This window comes from Haliotis rufescens, unplaced genomic scaffold (genome assembly GCF_023055435.1).
Source record: "Haliotis rufescens isolate VD_foot unplaced genomic scaffold, xgHalRufe1.0.p SCAF_67, whole genome shotgun sequence".
Classification (NCBI taxonomy): Eukaryota; Metazoa; Mollusca; class Gastropoda; order Lepetellida; family Haliotidae; genus Haliotis; species Haliotis rufescens.
Window position 1 is genome coordinate 1,497,425 of NW_025964358.1, and position 24,144 is coordinate 1,521,568.

Below are 24,144 nucleotides of genomic sequence, written 5' to 3' on the forward strand. Positions count from 1 at the left end.
CAACATCAACAGTCATATGTACTGGACATGTGATCACTCAAAATAATCATTCCAAGAACTACCAGTATTACATCAGTTTGTTTGTTATAAGATTACACATATCATTTTCAATATGATTGCCCTGGATAATTTCACGTGGCTCAAATTAAAGAGACCAAAATATCTGAGTTGACGAGGAACAATGACATATAAAAAGGAAATAGACATAGTCGTTATTATTATGAACATAAGTATATGCATCAGCTATATATAACACACTTGTAACAACACGTCATCTCCCGGAAGTGACGTGTGTCACAGTGAAGAATGTTACCTGTCCAGGTAGGTGTGTTGCGTCTCGTCTCTCACTTTGTCTCCCTACACACAGATAAATGTTAGATATTCAGAGTTAAAACTTGCATGTATATGTCAAGATACTATCAGGCTGCTGAAGGTGGTGCCTATACCCTGATTCGTACTGCGTTTATCCTGAATTTTAGTGTTAGCTGACTGCCACACATTCCTACTTTCGGTTTACAGCGTTTACGTAATGACTCACTTTTACTGTTAAAGTGTATAATAGAAAACCCTCGGCCGTGTCGCCATGTTTGACAGAGGAAGCGTATGTGCTCGCTGTCACATTACCGATATTGAAACGTATTTAGACGACACATACATATAGAATGCACAGACTGTTAGATAAGAGACGGATTTCTTGTATCACTTTGTTACTATAATATATATCAACTGGTGAAGCTTATCATGAGTACTATTGATTCTATGTTGTTGCTGAAAGTACCTTTATAGTGAGGGATCGATCATTGTCAAAACATTACACTATCACATAGCAACACGCATTTGGGCATACGTAGCATGCATACAAAACAGTAATATATCGATTATTCAGTTCACTGTGACGAAATAGTTAATCAATATTCTACAGTTTGATTTCTGAGAAGTTATCTTTGTTGATTCAATTGATAATTGATAAAATGCATAGTTGTTTCTGAACGCCAGTGCGAATGAATAGCTGTATGACTCATTCTACGCAGTAGTTTTGTTATCAATGGTAGCCTGGATACGGGGTTGTAACCCTGTACAGTAGGAGGTACCTTTTATCAGCGTTCAATCAGAGGGAACGCTGAATATTAAGAGTGTAAGAACGCAGCTGCTTTGTCGCAGTGTTCCGTCTTAATGTTCTTCCCTTGCGCACTAGTCCTTTTATTAAGGTGACCGAAGAATTATGAAGATATTTTCCATGATTTACATTTGCAAACACACTTTCCATTGTTTGCGATATGTTGAAGCGTTAGAGAATATGTTTTTTTTGGTAAGACATATCTTCTTCCCCTTAAGTTACTTAACCTTCAGCCAGCTGAACTGTTTTTGCAATAAGGTGCAGTAAAGAGGGTGGACGTTTTAAAACAGTCGGTGCTTCATCAAACAAGGGCCAATTGAAGAAATATCTTATTCCTGATAGAAAACTACACATTACTAAGTAAAAATGTCCTGATGTTTTCAATCATACCAAGGTTAAGACCAAAGCGATCACAAAATGTGTAAATTTTCTTGCCTAAATTAACTTATTGAAGGTGGTTGCGTTTCATGTAAGGAACCTTTTTATATCGTTTAATTGGTGCAAATTGATTTTAATAATCAAATATCCGTTATCGTCATTTTAACTGAGTATAAATTCGATGTTTCTTATCGGTAGATTACAGCCCGATGACACATTTATTATCCAAACGTTATACAGAAAAAAACTCAATTTCCGAGGTCATGGTGTCAGTTGCAGAAATACGAACATTCGGGTTTATCTAACGTGTCATGTTATAAAATTTCTATGAAACAATTAATGACTTACAAATATTCATCAATCCTAATTTCATGTGTTTTGGTTGAATATTTACGATATAGGAAAATACTAATCCCGTTTTATGATGCCAGTTGACGTTCAAATATCAAAGATGGCGTGCTTCACCCGACCTCGGCATAACTTACTGCTATTTTAATATCAACAAAGTTTACATTTCCTTCATATATATGCCTTGGCGAAAGTTGACGATCTCCTCAATCGAAGAATGTTTCAAGTGTCATTTTCCGTTTAATTTGACGGGAGAAACACTATAATAAAGATAGTGAATTTTGCCAGCAATATTTCAGTAAGTGCAAAGGTCACTGGATGTGATGCCACAGATAGGGCTAGTCTGCTGATAATGTTTCGTCGCAAAACAATTACATGACATTTTGAAATCTTCGCCTGTCACATACAGAATGAACACAAATCACGACATGGTATAAGTAATCACCATTAATATGAAACAACAATGTGATTTTCATGATATTATTCGCGTATTATTCAATCCGTTTGACGTTGCACGCTCTCGTGAACCGGAAACGGTTGACGATGAATCAACATGCCACAGGAAAGGTTCTTTGAACTTTAGTTGATATATAAGGATTACCATTCGATGTTACTTTGAATATGAATGGACATGATTCATGTATTTGTGATGTATACGCTGATGATTTTGTTTCCAGTATAATACTTGTGTCCCACGCAATACGTCTGTAGATATCGTTGATCGGCAATGATCACCCTCCACAACAGGTGCGCGTAAATGGACGTGACAAACTGTGTTTCAAAAGAACATTCATGCGTAATGGAATATGATAAGATATTCGCAAGTGCGTGATGTATGTATCAATAAAAAAAATCAGTGGACACTAAATTTTAGTCAATGCATCAGCACAGTGTAACTGATCAAATTTCAAATTGTTATCTTGCACCTGTACATCAATTATGTAAATAAGTTACTTTTTAATGTCATTATTTAATTTTAGTATTCCATGAATAATAAATAAGTAGATACGATTCTTCACATATACATACAAAACTCATATGGACACCAATCTTGTGTATTTGGTGAGTTGTTTCCTAACGATACAATTCTAAAACAATATTGTAATATGAATATGATTCATTGATTTCTTGTGACAGTACATGAGATTTTTGGTTGTTTAATCACAAGAACCAGGGTGGCACTTCAGCTGGTGAGTTAGCCGTATATTATGAGGGGATGTTATCGTTTGAAAAATGAATAGAGCAAAAACATTTACATTGACAATTCATGCATTTCTGTTCTGTTGGAGAAATGTACATGGAACATATCCTACCTTATGTATTTTTTTCTGGTGTCTCACCAATGAAATAATGTGTAATTAGTCAAGCAGAACTTTTCAGGTTGTTTGCAGTATGCTCAGGTGTATGACAGTGACACCCATGCATGCCCCTTAATGAACATGAACAATGAATTGTGAAATGTTGTCAACAGATTGTGTTCTACCAGTCAATGTGGTGTACAAAACTTCAAAATATAGGCACATCATCACCAGCCTTAGATCTGACATCCTTGATGATTTGACGGGTTTCTGAATATCCAGTCAGTATAGGTCCTTATCATGTTCCACGTGTCTCAGCCTTCTGGGTGGAGTGAAAATAATTGTCCCTGTTTACATGATTACCCTTGCCAGATGTATTTTTTTCCTGTCAGCCACACCCCATGATTTTGTCACCTTATGTGGTTTATTTTGTGCATACATGTACTGCTATAAACCTGTTTGTACCTTGTATTCAATCACAGAATCGCACGTTCCTCAGCTGGTGTGTAAAAAAGTGCCCTTGCCATTATGAAACAAGAATTGTCCCCTAAAAGTTGTATTTGCAATAAAAAACATGGTTGTCTTTCCTTGAATACTCTTTGGTTAAGTGCTGGAAATTTTCAGTGACATATTTTTTTTTAAATGATAAGGATTTTTCTTTGATAGACCAACGTCAAACTATCTGACAAAGTGAAAGCCCCCATTTCTCAGATGTCCATATTTTTCAGATTTCTTTTTCTACTTTTAGGACAAAACATGGGCCGTCTATTGGCATTTAGTTATGTAAACAAATACTCATTGTAAAATGTGAAAAGGAATTCTACTGACGCAAAAACAATATTTTTCATCCCATCGTTCCACGAAATCCAGTTGAAATGTGATTATGGTAGCTAAACTGGTATGCGCTTTCTACCCAGATTATTTTTTTATTAGTATCAAAGATACACATTTCTTTTTGTATCACTTTTCTATGAAAACACTACAATAAACATAGGGTTTACAAACTTATCTGGCCTCTTCAGATTACGTTTTCCTATCAAAATCAAACAATGAGTTTGAGTTGTGACAACGTTGTAGACATTTTAGTAACATCCTTAATATTCTAAGTTGACCTTCGTGCAACGACAGACCACTCACAATATTATGTTGTTATTATTATGGCATATCTCATATATGTTTCATTATTTGCGGTGTTTGTTCACTTTGTTCAACTAAACAAATCGAAGGTTGGGCCACGCCAAAAAGTGTCACTAACGTTTGTTGGCGTGAAAGTCCGAAATCATTTGCAAAATCTATGAAAACGAGATATTTTGTACACAGATTTATACATCAGTGTCAATAAATCTAGAAAATTAAGATAGATGTTACAAAATGATTGTAATAGAATTGGGGGATCACAATGTATGTGGAGTTGTTTGTTTACCACCGTTGCTATGATCACATATGTTCAATCCAATCGATGATGTTACGATTCTGATTCTTTTTGTTTATAATTAATAACCCCGAAATTTGCTATTCTATTTGCTAGAATTAAGGAACTTGAGTGTTTCTTATCGTCAGCTTACAAACAATTATGACAAAATGTGAAAAATGATAAAATTATCAAGAAAATATCGGAATACATGCCGCTCAACGTGAAGTGCCTAAAGTCAACAATGGCCGTTTCTGGTCGTTGTGTGCCGAGAAATTTTGCAGATACTTTTTTTCTTTTTGAGGTAAATAAACTACTAAAAGTCTTGATAGTTTTCAAGCTGAGCATTTATGCATACCATACTTAACTTAAAATATACGCGTACTCGTTGAACAGTTATAGCGCGTTTCATTTGTGGGTGTCCTTCGACTATGCGCCTGTCGACTGGGTTAGCATTTAACACAGAATATAAAACAGTTGTCCTCTCTAGAGTTTGTTTCAGTGGAAGTAACCCTTATTATGATTATATACAAGAAACCATTTCTACAGTTATGCCGGTTGATTATTTTTTTTATATAAATACGGGCCTCAGAATCGTTTCCATCCTATTCACGTCCACTTCAGTTTAGCAAGTTTTCCATGCAGTAATATAGGATAATCATAAGTAATGTACTACAAAACAATATTTACATAGACAGCAGTGATTTATCTGAATATGTATAAAAGTTTTACCAAGATGAAAAGTTTATCCCTGGAATGTGTCACCAAATAGGTAGACTTGTTCACTGGGCAACACATTAAACAATTTGGGTATTTAAATACACATAAGAAATTCTCAAACTTCAACATAAGACAAACTCATGATTGTTATTCAGTGTCTTTTTGTGTTACGTTTTATGTGCATATTATGTGTGTACGTTTGTTTCAAGTGTTTGCTTGTCTGCAATCCAGAAACGTCTCAGTTAATATTCAGAACATTCGGTTTTCTCAATTTACATGCTTCTACTAAAGTGTAAATATTGACAGATAGGGGTGGTTGGGCAGCCTCGTGGTAAAGCGTTCGCTCGTTACTCCGAAGACTCGGGTTCGATTTCCAACATGGGTACAATGTGTTAAGGCCATTTTGGTGTCCCCCGCCGTGATATAGTAGGAATATTGCTAAAAGCAGCATAAAGCCATAAACACTCACTCACTTTTGACAGATATATCTGAAATTGTCACAAACATTACAGGTCTGCAGAAAGTTGACGTTGTTGCATCACACAGAGGTATGCCGCAGGTATATTTTCAACTATGAACTACATGTAGCTATTGCGATGCGACCTCGTCCACACGCGGAACGTCTACGGCTACTGGCATCCTGAAAACTGGTAAGAGTTAGCGTGCAGTGGCAAATACGTTCAACGTGTCACCATCATTGATTAGCAGGCTATGGAAAAGATACCAACAAATCCATAATGTCGACGATCGTCTCCGTTCAGGTTGCCACCTGGGGTCAAAAGGAGGATAGGATAGATTGATACGAAACCAGGCTCTACGAAATCTAGCTCAAATCTCAGGCTACTGGAGTACGAGTTACGGGTCAGGCGATTCGAAATAGTTTACATACATATCCATGCTCTGTTGAAACATGCTGTGTCGGCCTTTACAAATTGTCATATTGCCATCAGACTTCAACAGTGCACACAACGTCGAAACTTGGGTTATCGTCGTCGCAGCTATCAACGCCATAGCTATAGACATCCGACCTATTTGGTTTGCCTGACAGAATCGTACACAGAATGCCTCGTCGAGTAAATGAATGTTTGACAAGCCGTGTCCATATCAAGCACTACTTATGCTAAAACGTAAATTTTCATCTTACCTCTATCGTCCTTCAATTCGTTGGCGGTCATAACGTCTACTGTCCTACTTCACTATCAGACTTTTCTGTCTACCTTAATGTACACTTATCTATTTCGGGTTGCCTGGCTTAAGTTGAGTAGAGTCTTGTATAATGTGGTTGTCTGTCTTCTGGGGATAAAATTGTTGTATATAGGGGATGCCTGTATTCAGTGGAATACAGTTATGCATATAGGAGTTGCCTATTAGTTTAGTATTATACACAGAGGTTGCCTGTCTTCAGTGGAGTTTTGTATAAGGGCTGCTTGTCTTCACTTGAGTAAAATTATGTATACCGAGGTTGGCTGTCTTCCGTGGAGGACTGTGTTGTATATCGAGGTTGCCTGTCTTCCGTGGAGTAATGTGTTGTATATCGAGGTTGCCTGTCTTCCGTGGAGTACAGGGGGCACGGGTGGCCCAGTTTCCGCGATTCGCTGTGCAGATATGCGTCCCTTGGGCACGCCAGAAACCTATGGTTCGATTGCCGGGTCGCCCCTATCTAGGTTTGTCAGCCCCATACCCGTGCTCTCGGGTTTCACTTAAGTGGTAAACGTCACAGACCTGCATCACTTGGGGCTTTCCTCCCACATTAAGCTGACAAGCCGTGATATAACTGGAATACTGTTTAAAGTGGTGCTTTACCCAACTCACTCATTTACTCACTCCGTGGAGTACAATGTTGTATGTCGAGGCAGGCTGTATTCTATGGAGTACAGTGTTGTTCATAGGGCCTGCTTGTCTTCACTTGAGCACAGTGTTGTATATCGAGGTTGTCTCTCTTGCGTGGAGTAAAGAGTTGTATATCGAGGTTGTCTGTCTCTACTTGAATACAGTATTGTATATGGAGGTCGTCTCTCTTACGTGGCTTTTAAAATACAACTTTGCATAAATGTTTCAATTGCAAATAATGCCGATGCGACGTTAAATTATAACTCACTCTCTAACTCACTCTTCCGTGGAGAAATGTTGTAGATGGGGGCTGTTTGTCTTCACTTGAGTACAGTATTGTATATAGGACTGATTTTCTTCACTTGTGTACAGTGTTGTATATGGAGGTCGTCTCTCTTCCATGGAGTACAGTGTTGTATATCGAGATATAGATGTGTTTATGGATTGATGTACATATACGAGTACCTCTGTAACAATGTGATAGTATATTAAATGATAGAACTTATATTATTATAAATCAACGGCATATATAATGTGCAACACTTGAGTGGATTGTGCTCGTTTGCTATGTCACGAGTGCCTTGGGGCTATGCTAACTGGACATTGTCATATTTTCCCAGCCAAGCATAATCATTAGTTTTGTGTTTTTCATCCACAAATATTGCGGTTTTAATTAATACGAAATTTTGCACGAAGTTCCTCAAGTGCAAAAGGAATCTATCAAGAAGGGACGATAACTATATTCAGTTTGTACACTAAATTCTCCTTCTAACAGTAATTACTTCAAAATTAAAACTGTATCATACACAAGCACTCTCGCACACACATTTCATATGAAATAGAACAATTATCAATTTTATAATATGTCGAAAATACACCCTGACCTGATCATATCATGATAATCATGTATAATTAATAAACATATGGAGGATATAATTATACTTATCCTGAAATGTATGAATATATCTTGATCAAATAGAGTTAGTAAACACACAGATGAAAAGGAATGTACTTCAGTTGACTTAATTGTTGATGGAATGAGACAAAATCTAATATGAAATAATCAGTAAATATCAATACCTGTGCAGAGGCTAAAGTGTGTGATATTTAACTTATGATTTTTGGCATCATTTTGAGATCCAAATAAAAATTGGTATAAGTAGAAATGAATTGCATATATCTCATTGGTGAAGTTCAATATGTCAATCAAAAACTCAGTCATTGGATTATTTAAGGCAGCAATGTATACATCCACTGGTCATCCAAATAATAATTTCGTAATGTTTCGATCCCTTGCATTAACAATGTAACTATATGTGTACAGTAACAGCCTTACAAGATAGATATTGTAAATAATGTTCATTACGATAATATAAGTTTAAGAATGGTTTAAATAAATAAATTCATTGTAAAATGACACCAAACAATAAATGATCAAGACATCTGACAAACCCTTTTAGCGGGCTTAGAGTATCTTGAGCATGTTCATGTTGTCTACATGTACTTCTTTAGATATAACGAATATAAACAATGTTATCTAACTCAAATTTCACAAATAAAGTGGAATAAAATATCGGGGAAATTTTACCACACAGCCTGTTCAGTCATTGCAAAATATAAAAAAGGTAGAATTGGAAGGGAAAAAACTATTTGACTTAACATCGCCCTTCCATCTCCGCCACTGAAAAGAGGAAAAATGTTCTGTTTCCCATTACATTCCCAAATCAGTCAAGTTATTATTATTTGGGCACCCTGTAAACCAAATAATAAAAGTCAAGCCCAATGTGTAGAACATGCAAACATACACGGATTAACATTATGGTTGGGTATTAGTGACAAGTGCAGCTATATAAAACATTCGGGATTTCAAAACAGATAGGGGTATGTCATTGATGATTACGCCAACTTTCAACCCCAGGCAATAATTTTGTGTCACTTTCGTAGCGCCACCAGTCGCTTTTATAAGCTATTTCCCTTCTTGGTCCCCGATATTGACCAATCAGATTCCGTCTCTCATATCACCTGCATTTGCTTCAACAAAATGGCGACGCCAAAATCAAGACGAGTGAGTGAGTGAGTTCTGTTTAACGCCGCTTTTAACAGTATTACAGTTATATCGTGGCGTGTCAGCTTAATGTGGGACGATTAATAACTCTCTTTTATAGAACGGGTCTTAATTCGCGATAGCATCAAATCATTTGAGCACTTTGATTAAAAACATGAAAAGATTTGGAAAATATCTGTCGACAACAAGTTGATGGCACAAATGCTCTGAAAATCGTGCAATTGACTGAAATTTGCACAGCAGCCGCCATGTTCTTTATAAATCGGATGTCGATTTTGTTACACGATTTTGATTTGACTTTGCATAGACTCGTTAGTCCAGCCAAAATGTAACTCCATAATTCCAGCCTAGTTCGGAATCTGAACTGTTATAGTCAGTTAACTCCTTTGCCTCGGGAAGATGTATGAGACAGAAGTTATCTGAAACAGCCTCTTGAAGAAAGACCCTGAACCGATTATATGATAGATCATTAATAATAACATGGAGGATATTAATAGCATTACCCCGAACTTGATAAGATACAGCTAAAATATAGATGAAAAGGAATCTACTTCAGCCAGTCATCAAACCAAGAAGAAGAAAGGTATTAATTCTATCAGTCGAATGAGACATAATATAAACATAAATATTCAGTAAATCTAACACCCTGTAAATACGTTAATATATGTGATGTGTATTCATGACATCTCTTTGAAAGCCAAATATAAGTTTGTTTGCTGGGCAATATATAATAATTATAAAGAAAACAAAGTAGCAATCTGGGTGTTGTGTCACGTCTCTCGCCTAGTACACCACTTCAGACATAAGCCAAAACTTGCATGTACATGTGCATATGCTTTGATGATCCCTAACAGGTACACATTCCTGTGTTTCATAGTGTTTCATAGACTTTGGAGCCTGTAGTTACTATAACGTGACTACACTATTTCCTACTTCATTTTACAAGGACGACGGGCAAGCCATACTTACAAACCATGACACACTCAAACTACTGCCATGTTGTGTGTAGATAACGCGAATATCCTGATGTGCCGTTTAAGGAGGATAATTTATGTCCGTAATACATATTAGTGGCCTAAGATGTAAGTCCTAGCCTGGGCCCACTTGCACGGACAGACGTCAGTGTTAAGATGATCGCAAATCCAACACTTTAACAATGACAGCTGAGCATGAGCATCAAAGGTCCAGTAGTCCGAGGCGCCTCAGTTCACCATGCAGAGCTGCGTCCCTTGGGAAATCCAGAAACCCATGACTGTAGGTTCAAATTCCGCTTCGCCATGATTCCTTTCCATATTTGTAAATGTGTTCGTGGGTTTTCCAAAGTGGTAAACGGGTAAACTTCGGAGACCTGCATCACGTCCGGCTTTCCTCCCACATTAAGCTGAAACGACGTGATATAACTTGAATACTTTTTAAAAGCGGCCGTGATCCATGCATAGAAACATGTCCATCTTACCATATTTCCTGTAAGTGCTGGAAGTACCAATGACAAATGAGTAAAATTCCAGGTGTACGCGCTCCTCGCTATTGTCAGTTGAGTCGACTTTTTCTGTTATCAATGCACAGATCCAACGAAACTGTAGCTGTCACGGCACATGGAGATAGCAAATGACAGAAGATTGTTGTGTTCTGATTAAAATTGAATAGTTACTTCTTTCAGTTGTATAGTATTGTTATGTATATGGTGCAGATGCAGTGATCATTGTGAAAGACAATGACATACCTCCACATTAGCCTGTGCAACTTTGTATACACACAGGAAACAACAGGTCAAGCTTGAGCAGCAAAAATTTCCGGAACTTCCCTCTCGGACTGACAATTCCTTGCTTTACTATTTGAGAGTAGAATTTCTCGCATTCATTGCCTCTGTGTTAGGCGTGGTAGCGCTATTTTAAAAAAAACAATAATAACGCCATCTTAAATTGTCTCATCAATACATTACCAATTTAAATTCTTACCCACAAGACCAGGATCACAATTAAGATCTTAAATGTCTCATTGTGGATTGTTTCTGGGCCAAAACATAATCTGTACGCTTTACATTGTTCACATATATACATTTGCATTTGATGCTTAACAAATAATTCCCCATTGTCTCACTCTGCTAGCTTAAGCTTATTTGGTCATAGTATTTATACTTCATTCATGAACAGTTATCTGCCAGTGGTTTGAGTATTTTATGCATCTGTGGAACAAGACATACGCGTTTCTACTTATCTACAATGACGTACATCTGTGCATTCCATCGCATAGATAACATTCATGTAGTTTATGATTCTAAGTGATACTTTAGCTTCTAATCAACTAGGATACACAACCTGGCGCAGAGAGACTCTGGAGAAAGAACATGCATCATGCAGAAATTATCAGAAAGAACCTACCTTTACTCAAAAGTGACCTGCACCCAGACGAGGTGCTTGACGACCTGTGGTCTACCGGAGCATTCAGCGACTTGGAGTATAGGAGCTGTAAAGAAGAAGACAAGAAACGTGCACAGACTGGAAAGCTGTTGGACATATTGATGAAGAAGGAAGAGGATGTGTATAAACAATTCTGTGCTGTGCTACACAATAACCACAGACACCTCAAAGAGCAGTTGGACAAAACTGCGAAACATGAAGGTAGACATTGTAAAATAAACATCTCACTTTAATATGACCTTACTTGGTATGGTAGTGTGTATATCTGACATTGCTAATAAATTAGGTAAAACCTTCTTGCATGCTGCCATTAATGTCATCATACCAAACGCCGATTGGAACCCTTTATCCATATGATCAATAATTATCATTTTCATAACGGCACGTAGAGCATGATCAATAAATGAATTATTTTGCAACTGGCTTCCTGTGGGGCTTGAAACGTTGAAAAGAGGTTAGGATGTCACTTGGGAACATGGTAATTAAACCGCTTTAACTGATTGTGAATTAAAGTCGTTTAACACTCCTCCTACCCCGTCCCCCTCCCTCTGTCCTCCCAAAGATATTGAATGTTAGTGTGAGCTTGTTAAAATTGATAGCATGGACAGACGGCTTATTTAGTCACAGTGTGCATGTAACAATTTCGGTTTTGTTCAAGATTCACCAAGCCTGGTGTTTGTCAGTGAGACAGAGATACAGGAGCGGGTGTCTGTAATGGAACAGAAAGTTGCTGTCTTGCAGAAGGTAGACATTAATTTTGTAATGGCCGTGGAGGTTTTGTTCTTGTAGTAATTGTTTTGATAAGTTAACAAAGGTTTATTATTTTCAATTTTTAAAACATATTTTATGAAGTGGATTATTAGAGTGGCTGTTAAGTGTATTTATACCACTAGTATGAGTAAACGGACCTTACATGAGACCAGATACTAATAATGCAACATTCTGTTCCAGGACCTAGATGATTCGAGACAAAATGCACAACATACCAAGGCTGAATGGGAGAGGGATGTCAAAGAATTAAATGTGCAGCATGGACAGCAGGAAACATCTTTAAAGAAGGAAAATCACATATTGTCCCAGCAGCTGGAGCAGGAGAAGAACAGGACGAAAGCGGGTAGGACATCATGATACAAGATACACATACAATACCTTCCTCTATTTTTGTTCTGTGTATAGTGTTTGGTGTCAGCAATAGAACCTAACGTGTCTATCGGAATCAAAATGTATGACATTTACTGAAAGATGAATATACAAATATAAGTTTAAATAATGCATTTAGATGGCAAGGTTTTAGAGCATGTTTGTTTTAAAATATGCCTTGATTGGATTCGTCATTTTGTTTTCATTTTTATTCAAGTTCAAGCAATGTACGACAAGATGAAAGGAAAAAAAAAAAGTTTGTCCAAGGTAAGCCTTCGTTACAGTTGGCAGGTAGTGCCTATGGTGGTTCAGTATATGTTATTAATTGGTTTCCTTGGATGGGTAGGCAAAATGCCATGTCGCTGCTCAGCATCGGGAACCTTAGGTATGCAACAAACCTTTGCGTATTGTGAGTCATGTGGGAACTTAAAGGGACATTTCTTGACAGGCTGTGGTATATTTCAAGTACTGTTAAGAGCGACATCGGACCAAACGCACACGGTGATTGGAATGTACAGTCTCTTTTTTCTGCTTCAAATGTCCTTCAAAACCACATGAATTCCACAAAAATATTGATGTCGTTTTGCATATTATGTGCAGTTGATGAAATCTCAATATGTCATGATAAACTTTTATTTGGTATAAACATTATTGTAGAATATATTTGTTGCTTAATTGCAGGATTTGAAGAATATTCAGCAAAAGTTTGAAGCCCTTACCACCATTCACACTGACAGAGAGACCAGTGAAAAAAGAGATTCATTAACATCTGAAGGTTGGTCTTTTTAACATGTAGTGACACGCTTCCTTGCAACTGTTAGGTTTATCACTTATACACTTTTATTAACGCTTTCAGCGACTCTAGTGGAGGAAACTGGGTGTGTTCTGAAAACTTCTTCAGGTTGTGACACCAGACAACTGCTCCTGTTGCCATGTCTCCATGCCGCCTGTAAACCCTGCATTGACCAGCTCGACCAGCAGAACATTATGTGTTCATGTGGACGAGACATCAACATGGTGGAGGAAAGTGGAACAGTCGACTTCGTGAGAAGAAATGAAATCACATTTGCAAAAGAAAAACCTGAATGTGCATACCAAACAGAACAATGCAAGGGGGAGGTTGTACATCATTGTAAGGTGTGCAACATATCTATGTGTGCTAATTGCACAACGAAACACGAGACGACAAGAGCAACCTCTGAACACACGGTTGTACATGCTGAGGAGTTTAAGAAAATGCCAATTCGGGAACGACTAGGTCTCTCGACCTGTTCAACTCATCCTCGTGAATATGTCAAATATTTTGACAAAAAATGCAACACATCAGTTTGCGATGTGTGTATCAGAGGAGACCACGCCGACCATGGCAATACAGCACTGGATGTAGCATTTAAAAATACTGAAGAGAGTCTTGTAAACAAAGTTCGTCAGCACAAGGAATATCTGGAGAAGATAAAGGCCTCCTCCAGACAGAAACAGACCCGGGTTACAGAGCTGGAGGAAAGGGCAGATCAAGTGAAGAAGGAAATAGTTAATGTCCATAGCGGCCTTGCTCTGAGTTTGGTTCAAAGGTTAAAGCATCACATCCAGAAAATAGAAAATCAAGTAGAGGAAAACAGAAGTATTCTCCGGAAAGATATGGAATGTCTGGAAACCAGTGGCTCAGCTGTACTGACTACATTACGTTATGCTGAAAGAGCCATGGCATCTACAACACACGCCCAATTCATGAATCTGTCATCTACCATTGTCAGCAAGATAGACGAAGACCTTCTCCGCTCTCTTCCCGAAGATTCAGTGAAGTCACAGTCCATGAGTTTCATTCGTCAAGGACAAAAAGCTCTTCACGAATTAGTTGAAATATTTGGCACCATTAGCACCTCTGACAAGGGCGTAGATGAACTAGATACCATGCCGACCATAACAGGTAATTTTCTTTCTAATGTGGTATAACTTTAGTTCTTGTGTTTGAAATCATTATTTAATTCTAGCATAAATTTACAAAAACATCGAAGTATCTTATATCAATTATAATGCGTTGAAAACCAAAACCACAAAATGATATCTTTCTAGATTACACTCACTATATATATTTTTTGTTCTTGTACTTTCTAGAATTGCAAAATGAGATCGTCATTTTCAAAGATCAGGCAAAGGTAAATAAGAGAACAAACAACATGTTCAACTTTTCATTGTTTGTTTCAGATATATTGTCTCTATAAATATACAATAAATAAATTATGGATTGATAAACATATGTAGTGCACATGTAATCCCACCATTCGTACATGACGTAAGTAAGTAAATTACTTCACTTTATATCAGATGTTATTTTCACACTGGCAGTTTTCCCCAAAGATTTTATCTAGTACAGTTGTAGAAAATATATTAGTATAACATGCTATGTCATAATTTTGTATGATAATACACGCCCCTTAAAATTCTTAACTTAACATGAAACACGCGAAGTCTTATCGCAACAACCAATGTTATATTAGAATTTGTTTCTGTTTTTACATTAGGACTTCAAAATGAAGAGGAAACGCTTGATAGAAAATGCCACGTTCTTAAACCTGGAATCCCTAGGTAAGATTCATCATGTTAATTTCAAGTGAAGTGACTGCTTATTATTGCTAATGGTGTTTACAATTCTTCAATCATACTAGGTCATCTTGTTAGTTGTAATGTGTTTTTGTATTGCGATGATACTAATTTAGTTTCGTGTTCCAGGGTGACTTTCAGATGTGAGGATAGGAGTGCCATCCCTAACACCCTAACACCTCAACCCCCACAGGATACTTGAGATTTCTGATTTTTTCAATAATAATTTCAAGAATATAAACAGGTTTCCGTGGAATTCATTACTTGATAAGAGGAAGACGAAGAACTCCAAACAACTAATCATAACTCAGATGTTAGAATCTGTTATAAATAATATACTTCCTCTGGAGCCAAGCTCGATGTGTCATGTCGACATGCAGTCTAGGATGCAGATGACTGCACATTGTCATGTAAAATACCTAGAGAAATATCGATGCTTTGGTACTTGCCAACGTACGAGTTATTGTGGTCATGAAATGAATCTGAAATAAAATGAGTTTTCTCTTCTTTCAGGAATATACTTCCTGGATGCAGGAAAGATTGACTGGTCATCTATCCTTCAGTGTAAGTACATGCAACATATGTTACTGTTGTCATAGCCTGTTGTATGTGGTTGAAGTTTACATGGTAACACATAAATACCTCACTTTAGTTCTAAGTGGAGGTAGGGCTACAATATAGCCTCACTCTGTTGATTAGGGAAGGCAGGGATACAATATAGCCTTCCTCCATTTTCTTCTTCTTCTTTTTTTTTTTTTTTTTTTTGGGGGGGGGGGGGGTGGCTACAATATTCCCCAACTCCATTAATTAGGGGAGGCAGGGCTACAGTTTACCCTTATTTCATTAATCAAGGGAGGCAGGGCTGCAAGATACCCTTATTTCATTAATTAGGGGGGGCAGGGCTACAGTTTACCCTTGTTTATTCTTTATGGGAGGCATGGCTGCAATATACCCTTATTTCATTAATCAGGGGAGGCAGGGCTGCAAGATACCCTTATTTCATTAATCAGGGGAGGCAGGGCTGCAAGATACCCTTATTTCATTAATCAGGGGAGGCAGGGCTACAGTATACCCTTATTTCATTCATTATGGGAGGCATGGCTGCAAGATACCCTTATTTCATACATCAGGGGAGGCAGGGCTGCAAGATACCCTTATTTCATTAATCAGGGGAGGCAGGGCTGCAAGATACCCTTATTTCATTAATTAGGGGAGGCAGGGCTACAGTTTACCCTTATTTCATTCATTATGGGAGACATGGCTGCAAGAAACCCTTATTTCATAAATCAGGGGAGGCAGGTCTGCAAGATACACTTATTTCATTAATTAGGGGAGGCAGGGCTACAGTATACCCTTATTTCATTCATTATGGGAGGCAGGTCTGCAAGATACCCTTATTTCATACATCAGGAGAGGCAGGGCTGCAAGATACCCTTATTCCATTAATCAGGGGAGGCAGGGCTGCAATATACCCTTATTTCATACATCAGGGGAGGCAGGGCTGCAAGATACCCATATTTCATACATCCAAGTAATTTTCCTGAAAACCTCAATAAGGGTATATTGCAGCAGGGCGTCACTTCATGGGGTATTATCAAGTCGCTCTCAACGTCATATGGCAACGTCGCATTGCAACCCCACCCGTTCGACTGAAAATTACACTTTTTGCAGTGCCAAACATTCGGGCAACTTCGGAAAATTGACGTCTACCCTCTATCGTGTTCACAAGTCGCCATTTGGTCTGTTAATTGAGATACTGCCTATGTGGCATGCTTTAGCGTGTGTTTAGCTAAAATGCATTTTTGGCGCGGTTTCTCGTTGCAAATGCGCCTCACTCTTACTTTCAGGACATTATAACTCTCTCCACTTGAAATATCACGTCGCAATGATTAATTAACGTCAGTTGTTGTCGATTTGTTGTTTAACGCCGCACTCAGTAATATTCCAGCTTATATGAGGGCGGTCTGTAAACAATCGAGTCTGGGCCAGACAATCAAGTGATTAATATCATGAGCATCGATCCACGCAATTGGGATCGATGACATGCATCAACCAAGTCAGCGAGCTTGACCACCAGATCCCGTTAGTCACCTCTTACGACAAGCGTCGTCACTTGATTAATTAACGAAGAAAGCTGAATGTGTGCCAATACGTATTGAGTGAAAACAAGCCTTTCCGCCAATGAGAAATATTACTTACGATAATGTAACAAAATTTAAAGTGCGATTTTCAAGAAATGTTCATTTTCTTTGCAATAAAGATCATCATTGGGTTTAAAAATGGGGGAAATTCTAGTCAGTTGACTGCGAGCATAATATTTAGCAGTGACCTTGGTCGATGGCCCTTTAAATACTTCATCTGTACGTACTCTCTTTTAAATTCGTGCTAGTAATGTTCGTATGCCTCAAAACATTGCTAAATATATAATCGCTCGCGGTCATGTGACTGCCGATCCTCAGTCGCTTTCTGACAACATGACCAAAACGCAATTAATATTTTTAATTACTGTAAGTCATATTCCTTATCGGCGAAATGTCCAGTTTTCGATTTATAAGTATCAGCACTCATGCAGCTAACTTCGTCAATTAAAAATCGCGATATTTCGTGACTCTATGTCAGGAGGTGAGGACTATAGTTCCCCTATTATTTGTCGTTAGTATATTTCACGAGCATCACACAGAGGAGACTCACGGTGTGGTCCAACAAGAACTCTGATATGTCTGAAGCTGTGCAACTGTCAGCTATTCACTTGATGGGTCAAGATAATTTATAGAGGAGCCAGCAAAAAGAAAATGTGTTAATCGTATGACGTACAGGCAGGTACAGTGAATTGTTCAACATTCACCTCATGTTGTTACCATGAACACTGTTAACTGTGTCGCGCCTGTGTGAATCAGTTCGACTGCATTATTATTCTATTTCTTAACAAAATCGCCGACTTATTGACACTTGACAATATACACTGACAAACTTTGTTATGGTTAGTTTGTTGGTTGGTTAACGCCGCATTCAGCAATATTCCAGTTGTATGATGGCGGTCTGTTATAGATACACTACCCGTCGCTCACATGTAAATACACAACGTATCAGATGATTATCCCAATGTTATAGAACTATCATTGCTACACGTTGAACATGCCCTTGACAATGTGTGTGGCCCCATTCTTCAAATACCTCAACATTCGCTGATCAAGATTTAAGACACTGGAACTTCCACATGTATGTCCTGTTATTCCACCTACTGACCTGGAGATGCGTTGAGACGTGGACCTACCAGTGACCAAGCCTGACAACGCGATCCATGCACTCGCCTCTTGGCTGCTGGGGAAACATACTGTGGCCCAGAATCACCATGTCGTTAATTAGAAGGAAATGCATGCCAAGTTAAGTGTTATCAGCTGTAGGGTGATGCATTTACACTGATGCCCCTCCATGGTCACTCGTGTGATCACAACATGGTACAGTTAGTTGGGTTCAATTTCCACTCTTAATACCCTCTCTGTGGAGAATAGAACTTTTTCCATGCACTGACAAATGTACTAAGCTTAACATCCGAGTTTCAAATAACCAACGATAGTCATAGAGTAAACTTTCGACTAGAGGTCGTTCTGTCGTGACCTGTAATGAGAATGTCCTCAGCGGTAGCGAGAACTCGTATCCGATTTTAAGAGATTGAGGTAATCTAGGCATGTTATTAATCCTGTTTTGTTTATTTAAAGCAGTAATTGTTTATTGTTAAGCAAGTTTATCTGTGCAGCCGTTGAAATATGCAGCTACTCGACGATTCGTCTCGCATCAAAACACAGACTGTGTACTCGCGGGCAGATGACCACGGAGTACGCTGATCACTGTGTCGGATTAACGAGACTGATTAATGAGTGATTTCGGCAATTGGCTGCAAGTTAGGTGTGTCGAGTCGGAGTGCGAGACGGTCGGATTAACGGGTCTAAATAGCACTGATTTAATCGGTTCCCATCATTAGTGTCGGATAAAGCCGACTGTCGGATTAACGAGTGTCGGAAAAAACTGACTGTAGAATGAAATTGGCAACCAATTGGTCGTCTGCTCGCATGTGCTTTCTGAACTAAGGGCGGTGTCGCCACGAGTTGCACGTGCTTGACCGGTGGCGAATCTATTTCGCACGTGAAGCGCGATGTTTCTTGTCACAAGAACAAGCTGGAAGTTTTGTTCTGTTTATTTGTGTGTTTGTTTAACGCCACACTCAGCAATATTCCAGCAAAATGAAGGCGGTCTGTAAATAATCGAGTTTGGACCAGACAATCCAGTGATTGACATCGATCCACGCAATTGGGATACGATGACATGCATCAACAAAGCCAACGAAACTGACCACCCGATCCAGTTTGTCGCGTGTTTGACAAGCAAGATTTATTATCAAGCTGGATTTTCACGGGTCTGCGGGAAGGTTGTTCGAATAATATTTGTATATTTACATTCAATTCAGCTGCTTTTAGTCTCAACAAGTTCTTCATAAAGAAACCAGAAGGAGTTTATAACATATATGTAACATCTACTCCAAATTACAATCTACAAGAATATTCCAGAAATATATCAAAATAGTGTGGTTTATTGTGTTATTTATTGTTTGTGGTTGTTGTTGGTTTGTTGTTTAACGCCGCACTCAGCAATATTCAAGCTATATGACGGCGGTCTGTAAATAATCGAGTCTGGACCAGAACATCCAGTGATTAATATCATGAGCATCGATCCACGCAATTGGGATCGATGACATGTATCAACCAAGTCAGCGAGCCTGACCACCCGATCCCGTTAGTCGCCTTTTACGACAAGCATAGTCACCTTTTACGGCAAGCATGGGTTGCTGAAGACCTGTTCTACCCCGGAATCTTCACGGGTCTTATTGTTGGTGTCCTCTACTGACAATGCTGCCTAACCATACTATCATCCATCGTCAACCCACGTGCGTCCTGCAACGTGCCACACAATACTTCACCAGCTTCTAGATGACGTCACCAGGTCACGTGACACTGTGATCTCAACATTGACATGCAATCTATATGTTCCTCATTATACCACGTTTATTAGTGTCTCTGTTATAACACGGTGTACATTGTGATTGCGTCTGTTCGCCCACTGTGTGATTGTCGTGCTCTGTATATCCCCACGTATTTGTAAATCAGTATCTCAACTGCAAATATTTCTGATTTGTGTGACGTAATTAAATTAATGTTGATGTCGTGTGTCTGCCGTTCTGAATAATTTGACAACTGACGAGCCACGCACTAGACCTGTCACTTACTAATTCTACAGTCGGGTTAAAGGATTATCAGTGAATCCAATGTAAACACATAGATCCAAGGTATTACACAGTAGGCTTTATGTTCTTACTACTCCACTGTGATTATATTATACTGTTTGTATATTAGAAAATTGTGAATTTATTTCATTTAAATATCATTATATAACTTGACTATCACTATTTGTCTCATGTTTTCATTCACAAGTAAACAACATTCATATGTTGTAGGTATACATCTGAAGTATGACAAAGACAGAGTCAATATCGTCTACGTCCACATCAACACAGAAGGAAACCTGGTCAACAGGAAGTCGGACACCAGACCTGCAGGGGAGGGGAGACTGAAGAAGTACGAGGGCACGTGTAGCACTGCCCCCCTCCCCCGGGCCGGCTGTCCCCAGTACTGGGAGGTGATGAACAGGGTCAGTCTGGACAAACCACTTACAGGGGACGTCCTCATCCTGGAGGTGGGTGTATGTGTGGAGGAGCAGAGGGACGTGTATCATTGTATAGGTAGTCAACTCAGCTCCTGCGGCATGCTGGTCTCCTACTGTCCTACACACGGCGGGATATGCAGGACGACATGGAAGGAGGGGGAGCATGTGCTGTGTCTGCCTGACCCTCTCCCCAACACAACAGGGGTATCACACACACTACATTACGGTGTTGTCTATGATGACACCAGGAAGAAGATTGCCTTCATGGATGTGAAGGAGAACAAAGTGATATCGACGTTAGACAATGTAGACTCTAGTCAGCCACTGTGGCCGATGTTCGGGGTGTATAACCCACATCTCCTCACTGTCAGCATGACACTTGTAGTGGGCAGCGACATCAACATGACAGAGGAGAAGAAAGCAATAATTGCCAAGGCGCTGTCGTGATGGTGACAATGATTGTCAAGGCGTTGTCGTGATGGTGACAATGATTGTCAAGGCGCTGTCGTGATGGTGACAATGATAGCCAAGGCGCTGTCGTGATGGTGACAATGATTGTCAAGGCGCTGTCGTGATGGTGACACTGATTGTCAAGGCGTAGTCGTGATGGTGACAATGATTGTCAAGGCGTTGTCGTGATAGTGGCAATGGTTGTCAAGGCACTGTCGTGATGATGACAATGGTTGTCAAGGTGTGGGGGCGGAACTAGCCTCTGAAATAACTGACTGGCATTTTCTGTCATTTCTTTCAAACATTATATTTGTTTGGAATAACAGAAACATGGTTTCAGATTAGCTCGGGCAGCAAACCACGGAAGACTGTCAGGAGGTATTACCCCCAGTTCGAGAAAATCATCATTCAATCATAGATATACCTTTACAGGAGAGAACGCTATTTTCTTAGTGCTGCACAAGTCTTTGTTTGATTTAGAAAAGGGTGTCTTTAGTGTGTTCTTATATCAATCCTGTGATTGCGTCTCCACCATTGCTTACACAATGCTCTGCATTCGATGTCATGTCGAGGTCAGACTCGTTACACCTGCCACTAACTTATACATTTTGGTCCAGAAACTGAACTCTCATCTGATGGAAAACATCCAACCTCACCACACACTGACGATCCTTCCGCTCAAACAGAAGCTTGAATGACGAGTTGATTACAGATTTTACGAACACTTCCAGACTCTTCCAGACTTCCTGATTTTTTAGATACAGACTTGAGAGAACACGATTGACCGTAGCCTTACTACAAGTTGTGACCACAAAATAATTTAATGGTCTCTGCTACAAGGTTGCCCTGTGTGTTTAGTAAGCCTGCCCTTACAAAAGGCAAGTCTAGATAAGTGAACTGTACGCCAGTCTTGCAGGGACAACTTGTTCTTATTATTTATATACTCTAGAAATTAGCAAATAAGTCTGAACACATGGAATGAGCTACATGTATTTTACTCACTCACTCAGCCACTGATTCACTCACTCGCTCACTCACTCACTCAGCAACTGATTCACTCACCACTCACTCTGTTTCACTGGTTCACTTACTCACCCACTCATCAACTCGCTTGCTCACCAAACCACTCAACTCACTCTCATTCACTCGCTCATCTTTGATCAATATATGTCGACTGTAATTATTTCCCATTAAACACAGTTACGCGACGAAATATGTTTTTTATGGAATAATAATCACTGACCTAACCAGAAATACCAGTTTTGTAATATTTCATGTCCGAATAAACATATGTTCTTTACTGTAAACAATGGTTATTTTGTAACCGTCAACATGTGGAATAGATCTTCAGCAACCCTTGCTTGCCTCAAAAGGTGACTGTTCTTGTCGTAAGAGGCGACTAACGGAATCGGTGGTCAGGCTCGCTGACTTGGTTTGATGCATGTCATCGCATCCCAATTGCACGGGTCGATGCTCATGATTTTATATATATTTATATTTTTATATTCGTCAGCAAAAGATATGATCACTGATGGATATCCTGTGACGCCCAACATCACCTTACACCTACTAGTTTATATGTATACTTGTATATTCGTCAGCCTAAGATATGAGCACTGATGGTTGTCCTGTGACGCCCAACATCACCTTACACACACTAGTTTATATGTATATTTGTATATTCGTCAGCCAAAGATATGAGCACTGATGGATATCCTGTGACGCCCAACATCACCTTACACCCACTAGTTTATATGTATATTTGTATATTCGTCAGCCTAAGATGTGATCACTGATGGATATCCTGTGACGCCCAACATCACCTTACACCTACTAGTTTATATGATTGTATAGATGTATATTCGTCAGCCTAAGATATGATCACTGATGGATATCCTGTGACGTGAAACACACATGTCACATTGATACAACATTAAGTCTGAGGTGAGGTATGCAAGGCGTGAAACAGACGTCACATTGATACAACATTGATTGGTCAAGTTTGCTCATACTATCAGTCACTGGTTTGTATGGTCAAGACCACATAGATAAAATATTGCTGAGTGTGACGTTAAACAACCAATATAAACGCATCTTTTAGTTCTACTGTAAAACCCTACAGTGAACAAGACTGGTGATGACGAACGGGTAAGGGGAACAACTCTTGTTGGCTTAATATTACTCAGATCTGTCAGAACAGGTACGTTCACTAGAGTGAGCGTCTCTCCTATGAAAGCGCATGTCCGTGTGTGTGTGTGTGTGTGTGTGTGCGTGTGCGCACGCGCTCTTGTATGTACGAGACTGGACTCACGAATAAGTGTTTTTTGTCAAAACAGACTGAACTTATAAAGCTATGTTATTGGCTGGGCTTATTAAATAATGTCTGTAAGGGCTTATTTGAGTGTATGTTTATGTAAACAATATGTTGGTGGGTGTACAAACAGCTGATCGCCATGCTAGATGAACTGGCCACCGAGCACATCCCACATGGGATGGATACCGCCTGTTGTCAGACAGAGGAAAAGTGTAGCAAGACAATGGTGTCGCCTTGAGAATATGTCTAGTAGGTTAAACAAACACGTGTTTAACATGGCTGATAGATACGCTGTAAATGGTTGTAAAAATTGGAATGGTAGGGTAAGAAAGAA

The 24,144-nt window shown here is 39.0% G+C and overlaps 1 protein-coding gene across 1 annotated transcript; it reads left to right on the plus strand.

Moving 5' to 3' along the window:
* The first annotated feature begins 293 nt into the window (after positions 1-293).
* Positions 294-22,803, plus strand: LOC124127578. Its single transcript, XM_046490982.2, has 11 exons — positions 294-321; positions 11,476-11,788; positions 12,246-12,331; positions 12,539-12,701; positions 12,945-12,994; positions 13,409-13,502; positions 13,584-14,654; positions 14,843-14,883; positions 15,250-15,313; positions 15,842-15,892; positions 20,838-22,803. The coding sequence occupies exons 1-11, from the start codon at positions 307-309 to the stop codon at positions 21,491-21,493; spliced, it is 2,604 nt and encodes an 867-aa protein (XP_046346938.2). The 5' UTR covers positions 294-306; the 3' UTR covers positions 21,494-22,803.
* Positions 22,804-24,144: the final 1,341 nt, after the last annotated feature.

What these genes read in the sequence shown, in the direction of transcription:
- LOC124127578 (XM_046490982.2), top strand. An exon ending in GAAGAACAGGACGAAAGCGG is followed by an intron (nt 12,702 to 12,944) that starts GTAGGACATCAT and finishes TTTTTATTCAAG; the next exon opens with TTCAAGCAATGTACGACAAG. An exon ending in TACCATGCCGACCATAACAG is followed by an intron (nt 14,655 to 14,842) that starts GTAATTTTCTTT and finishes TGTACTTTCTAG; the next exon opens with AATTGCAAAATGAGATCGTC.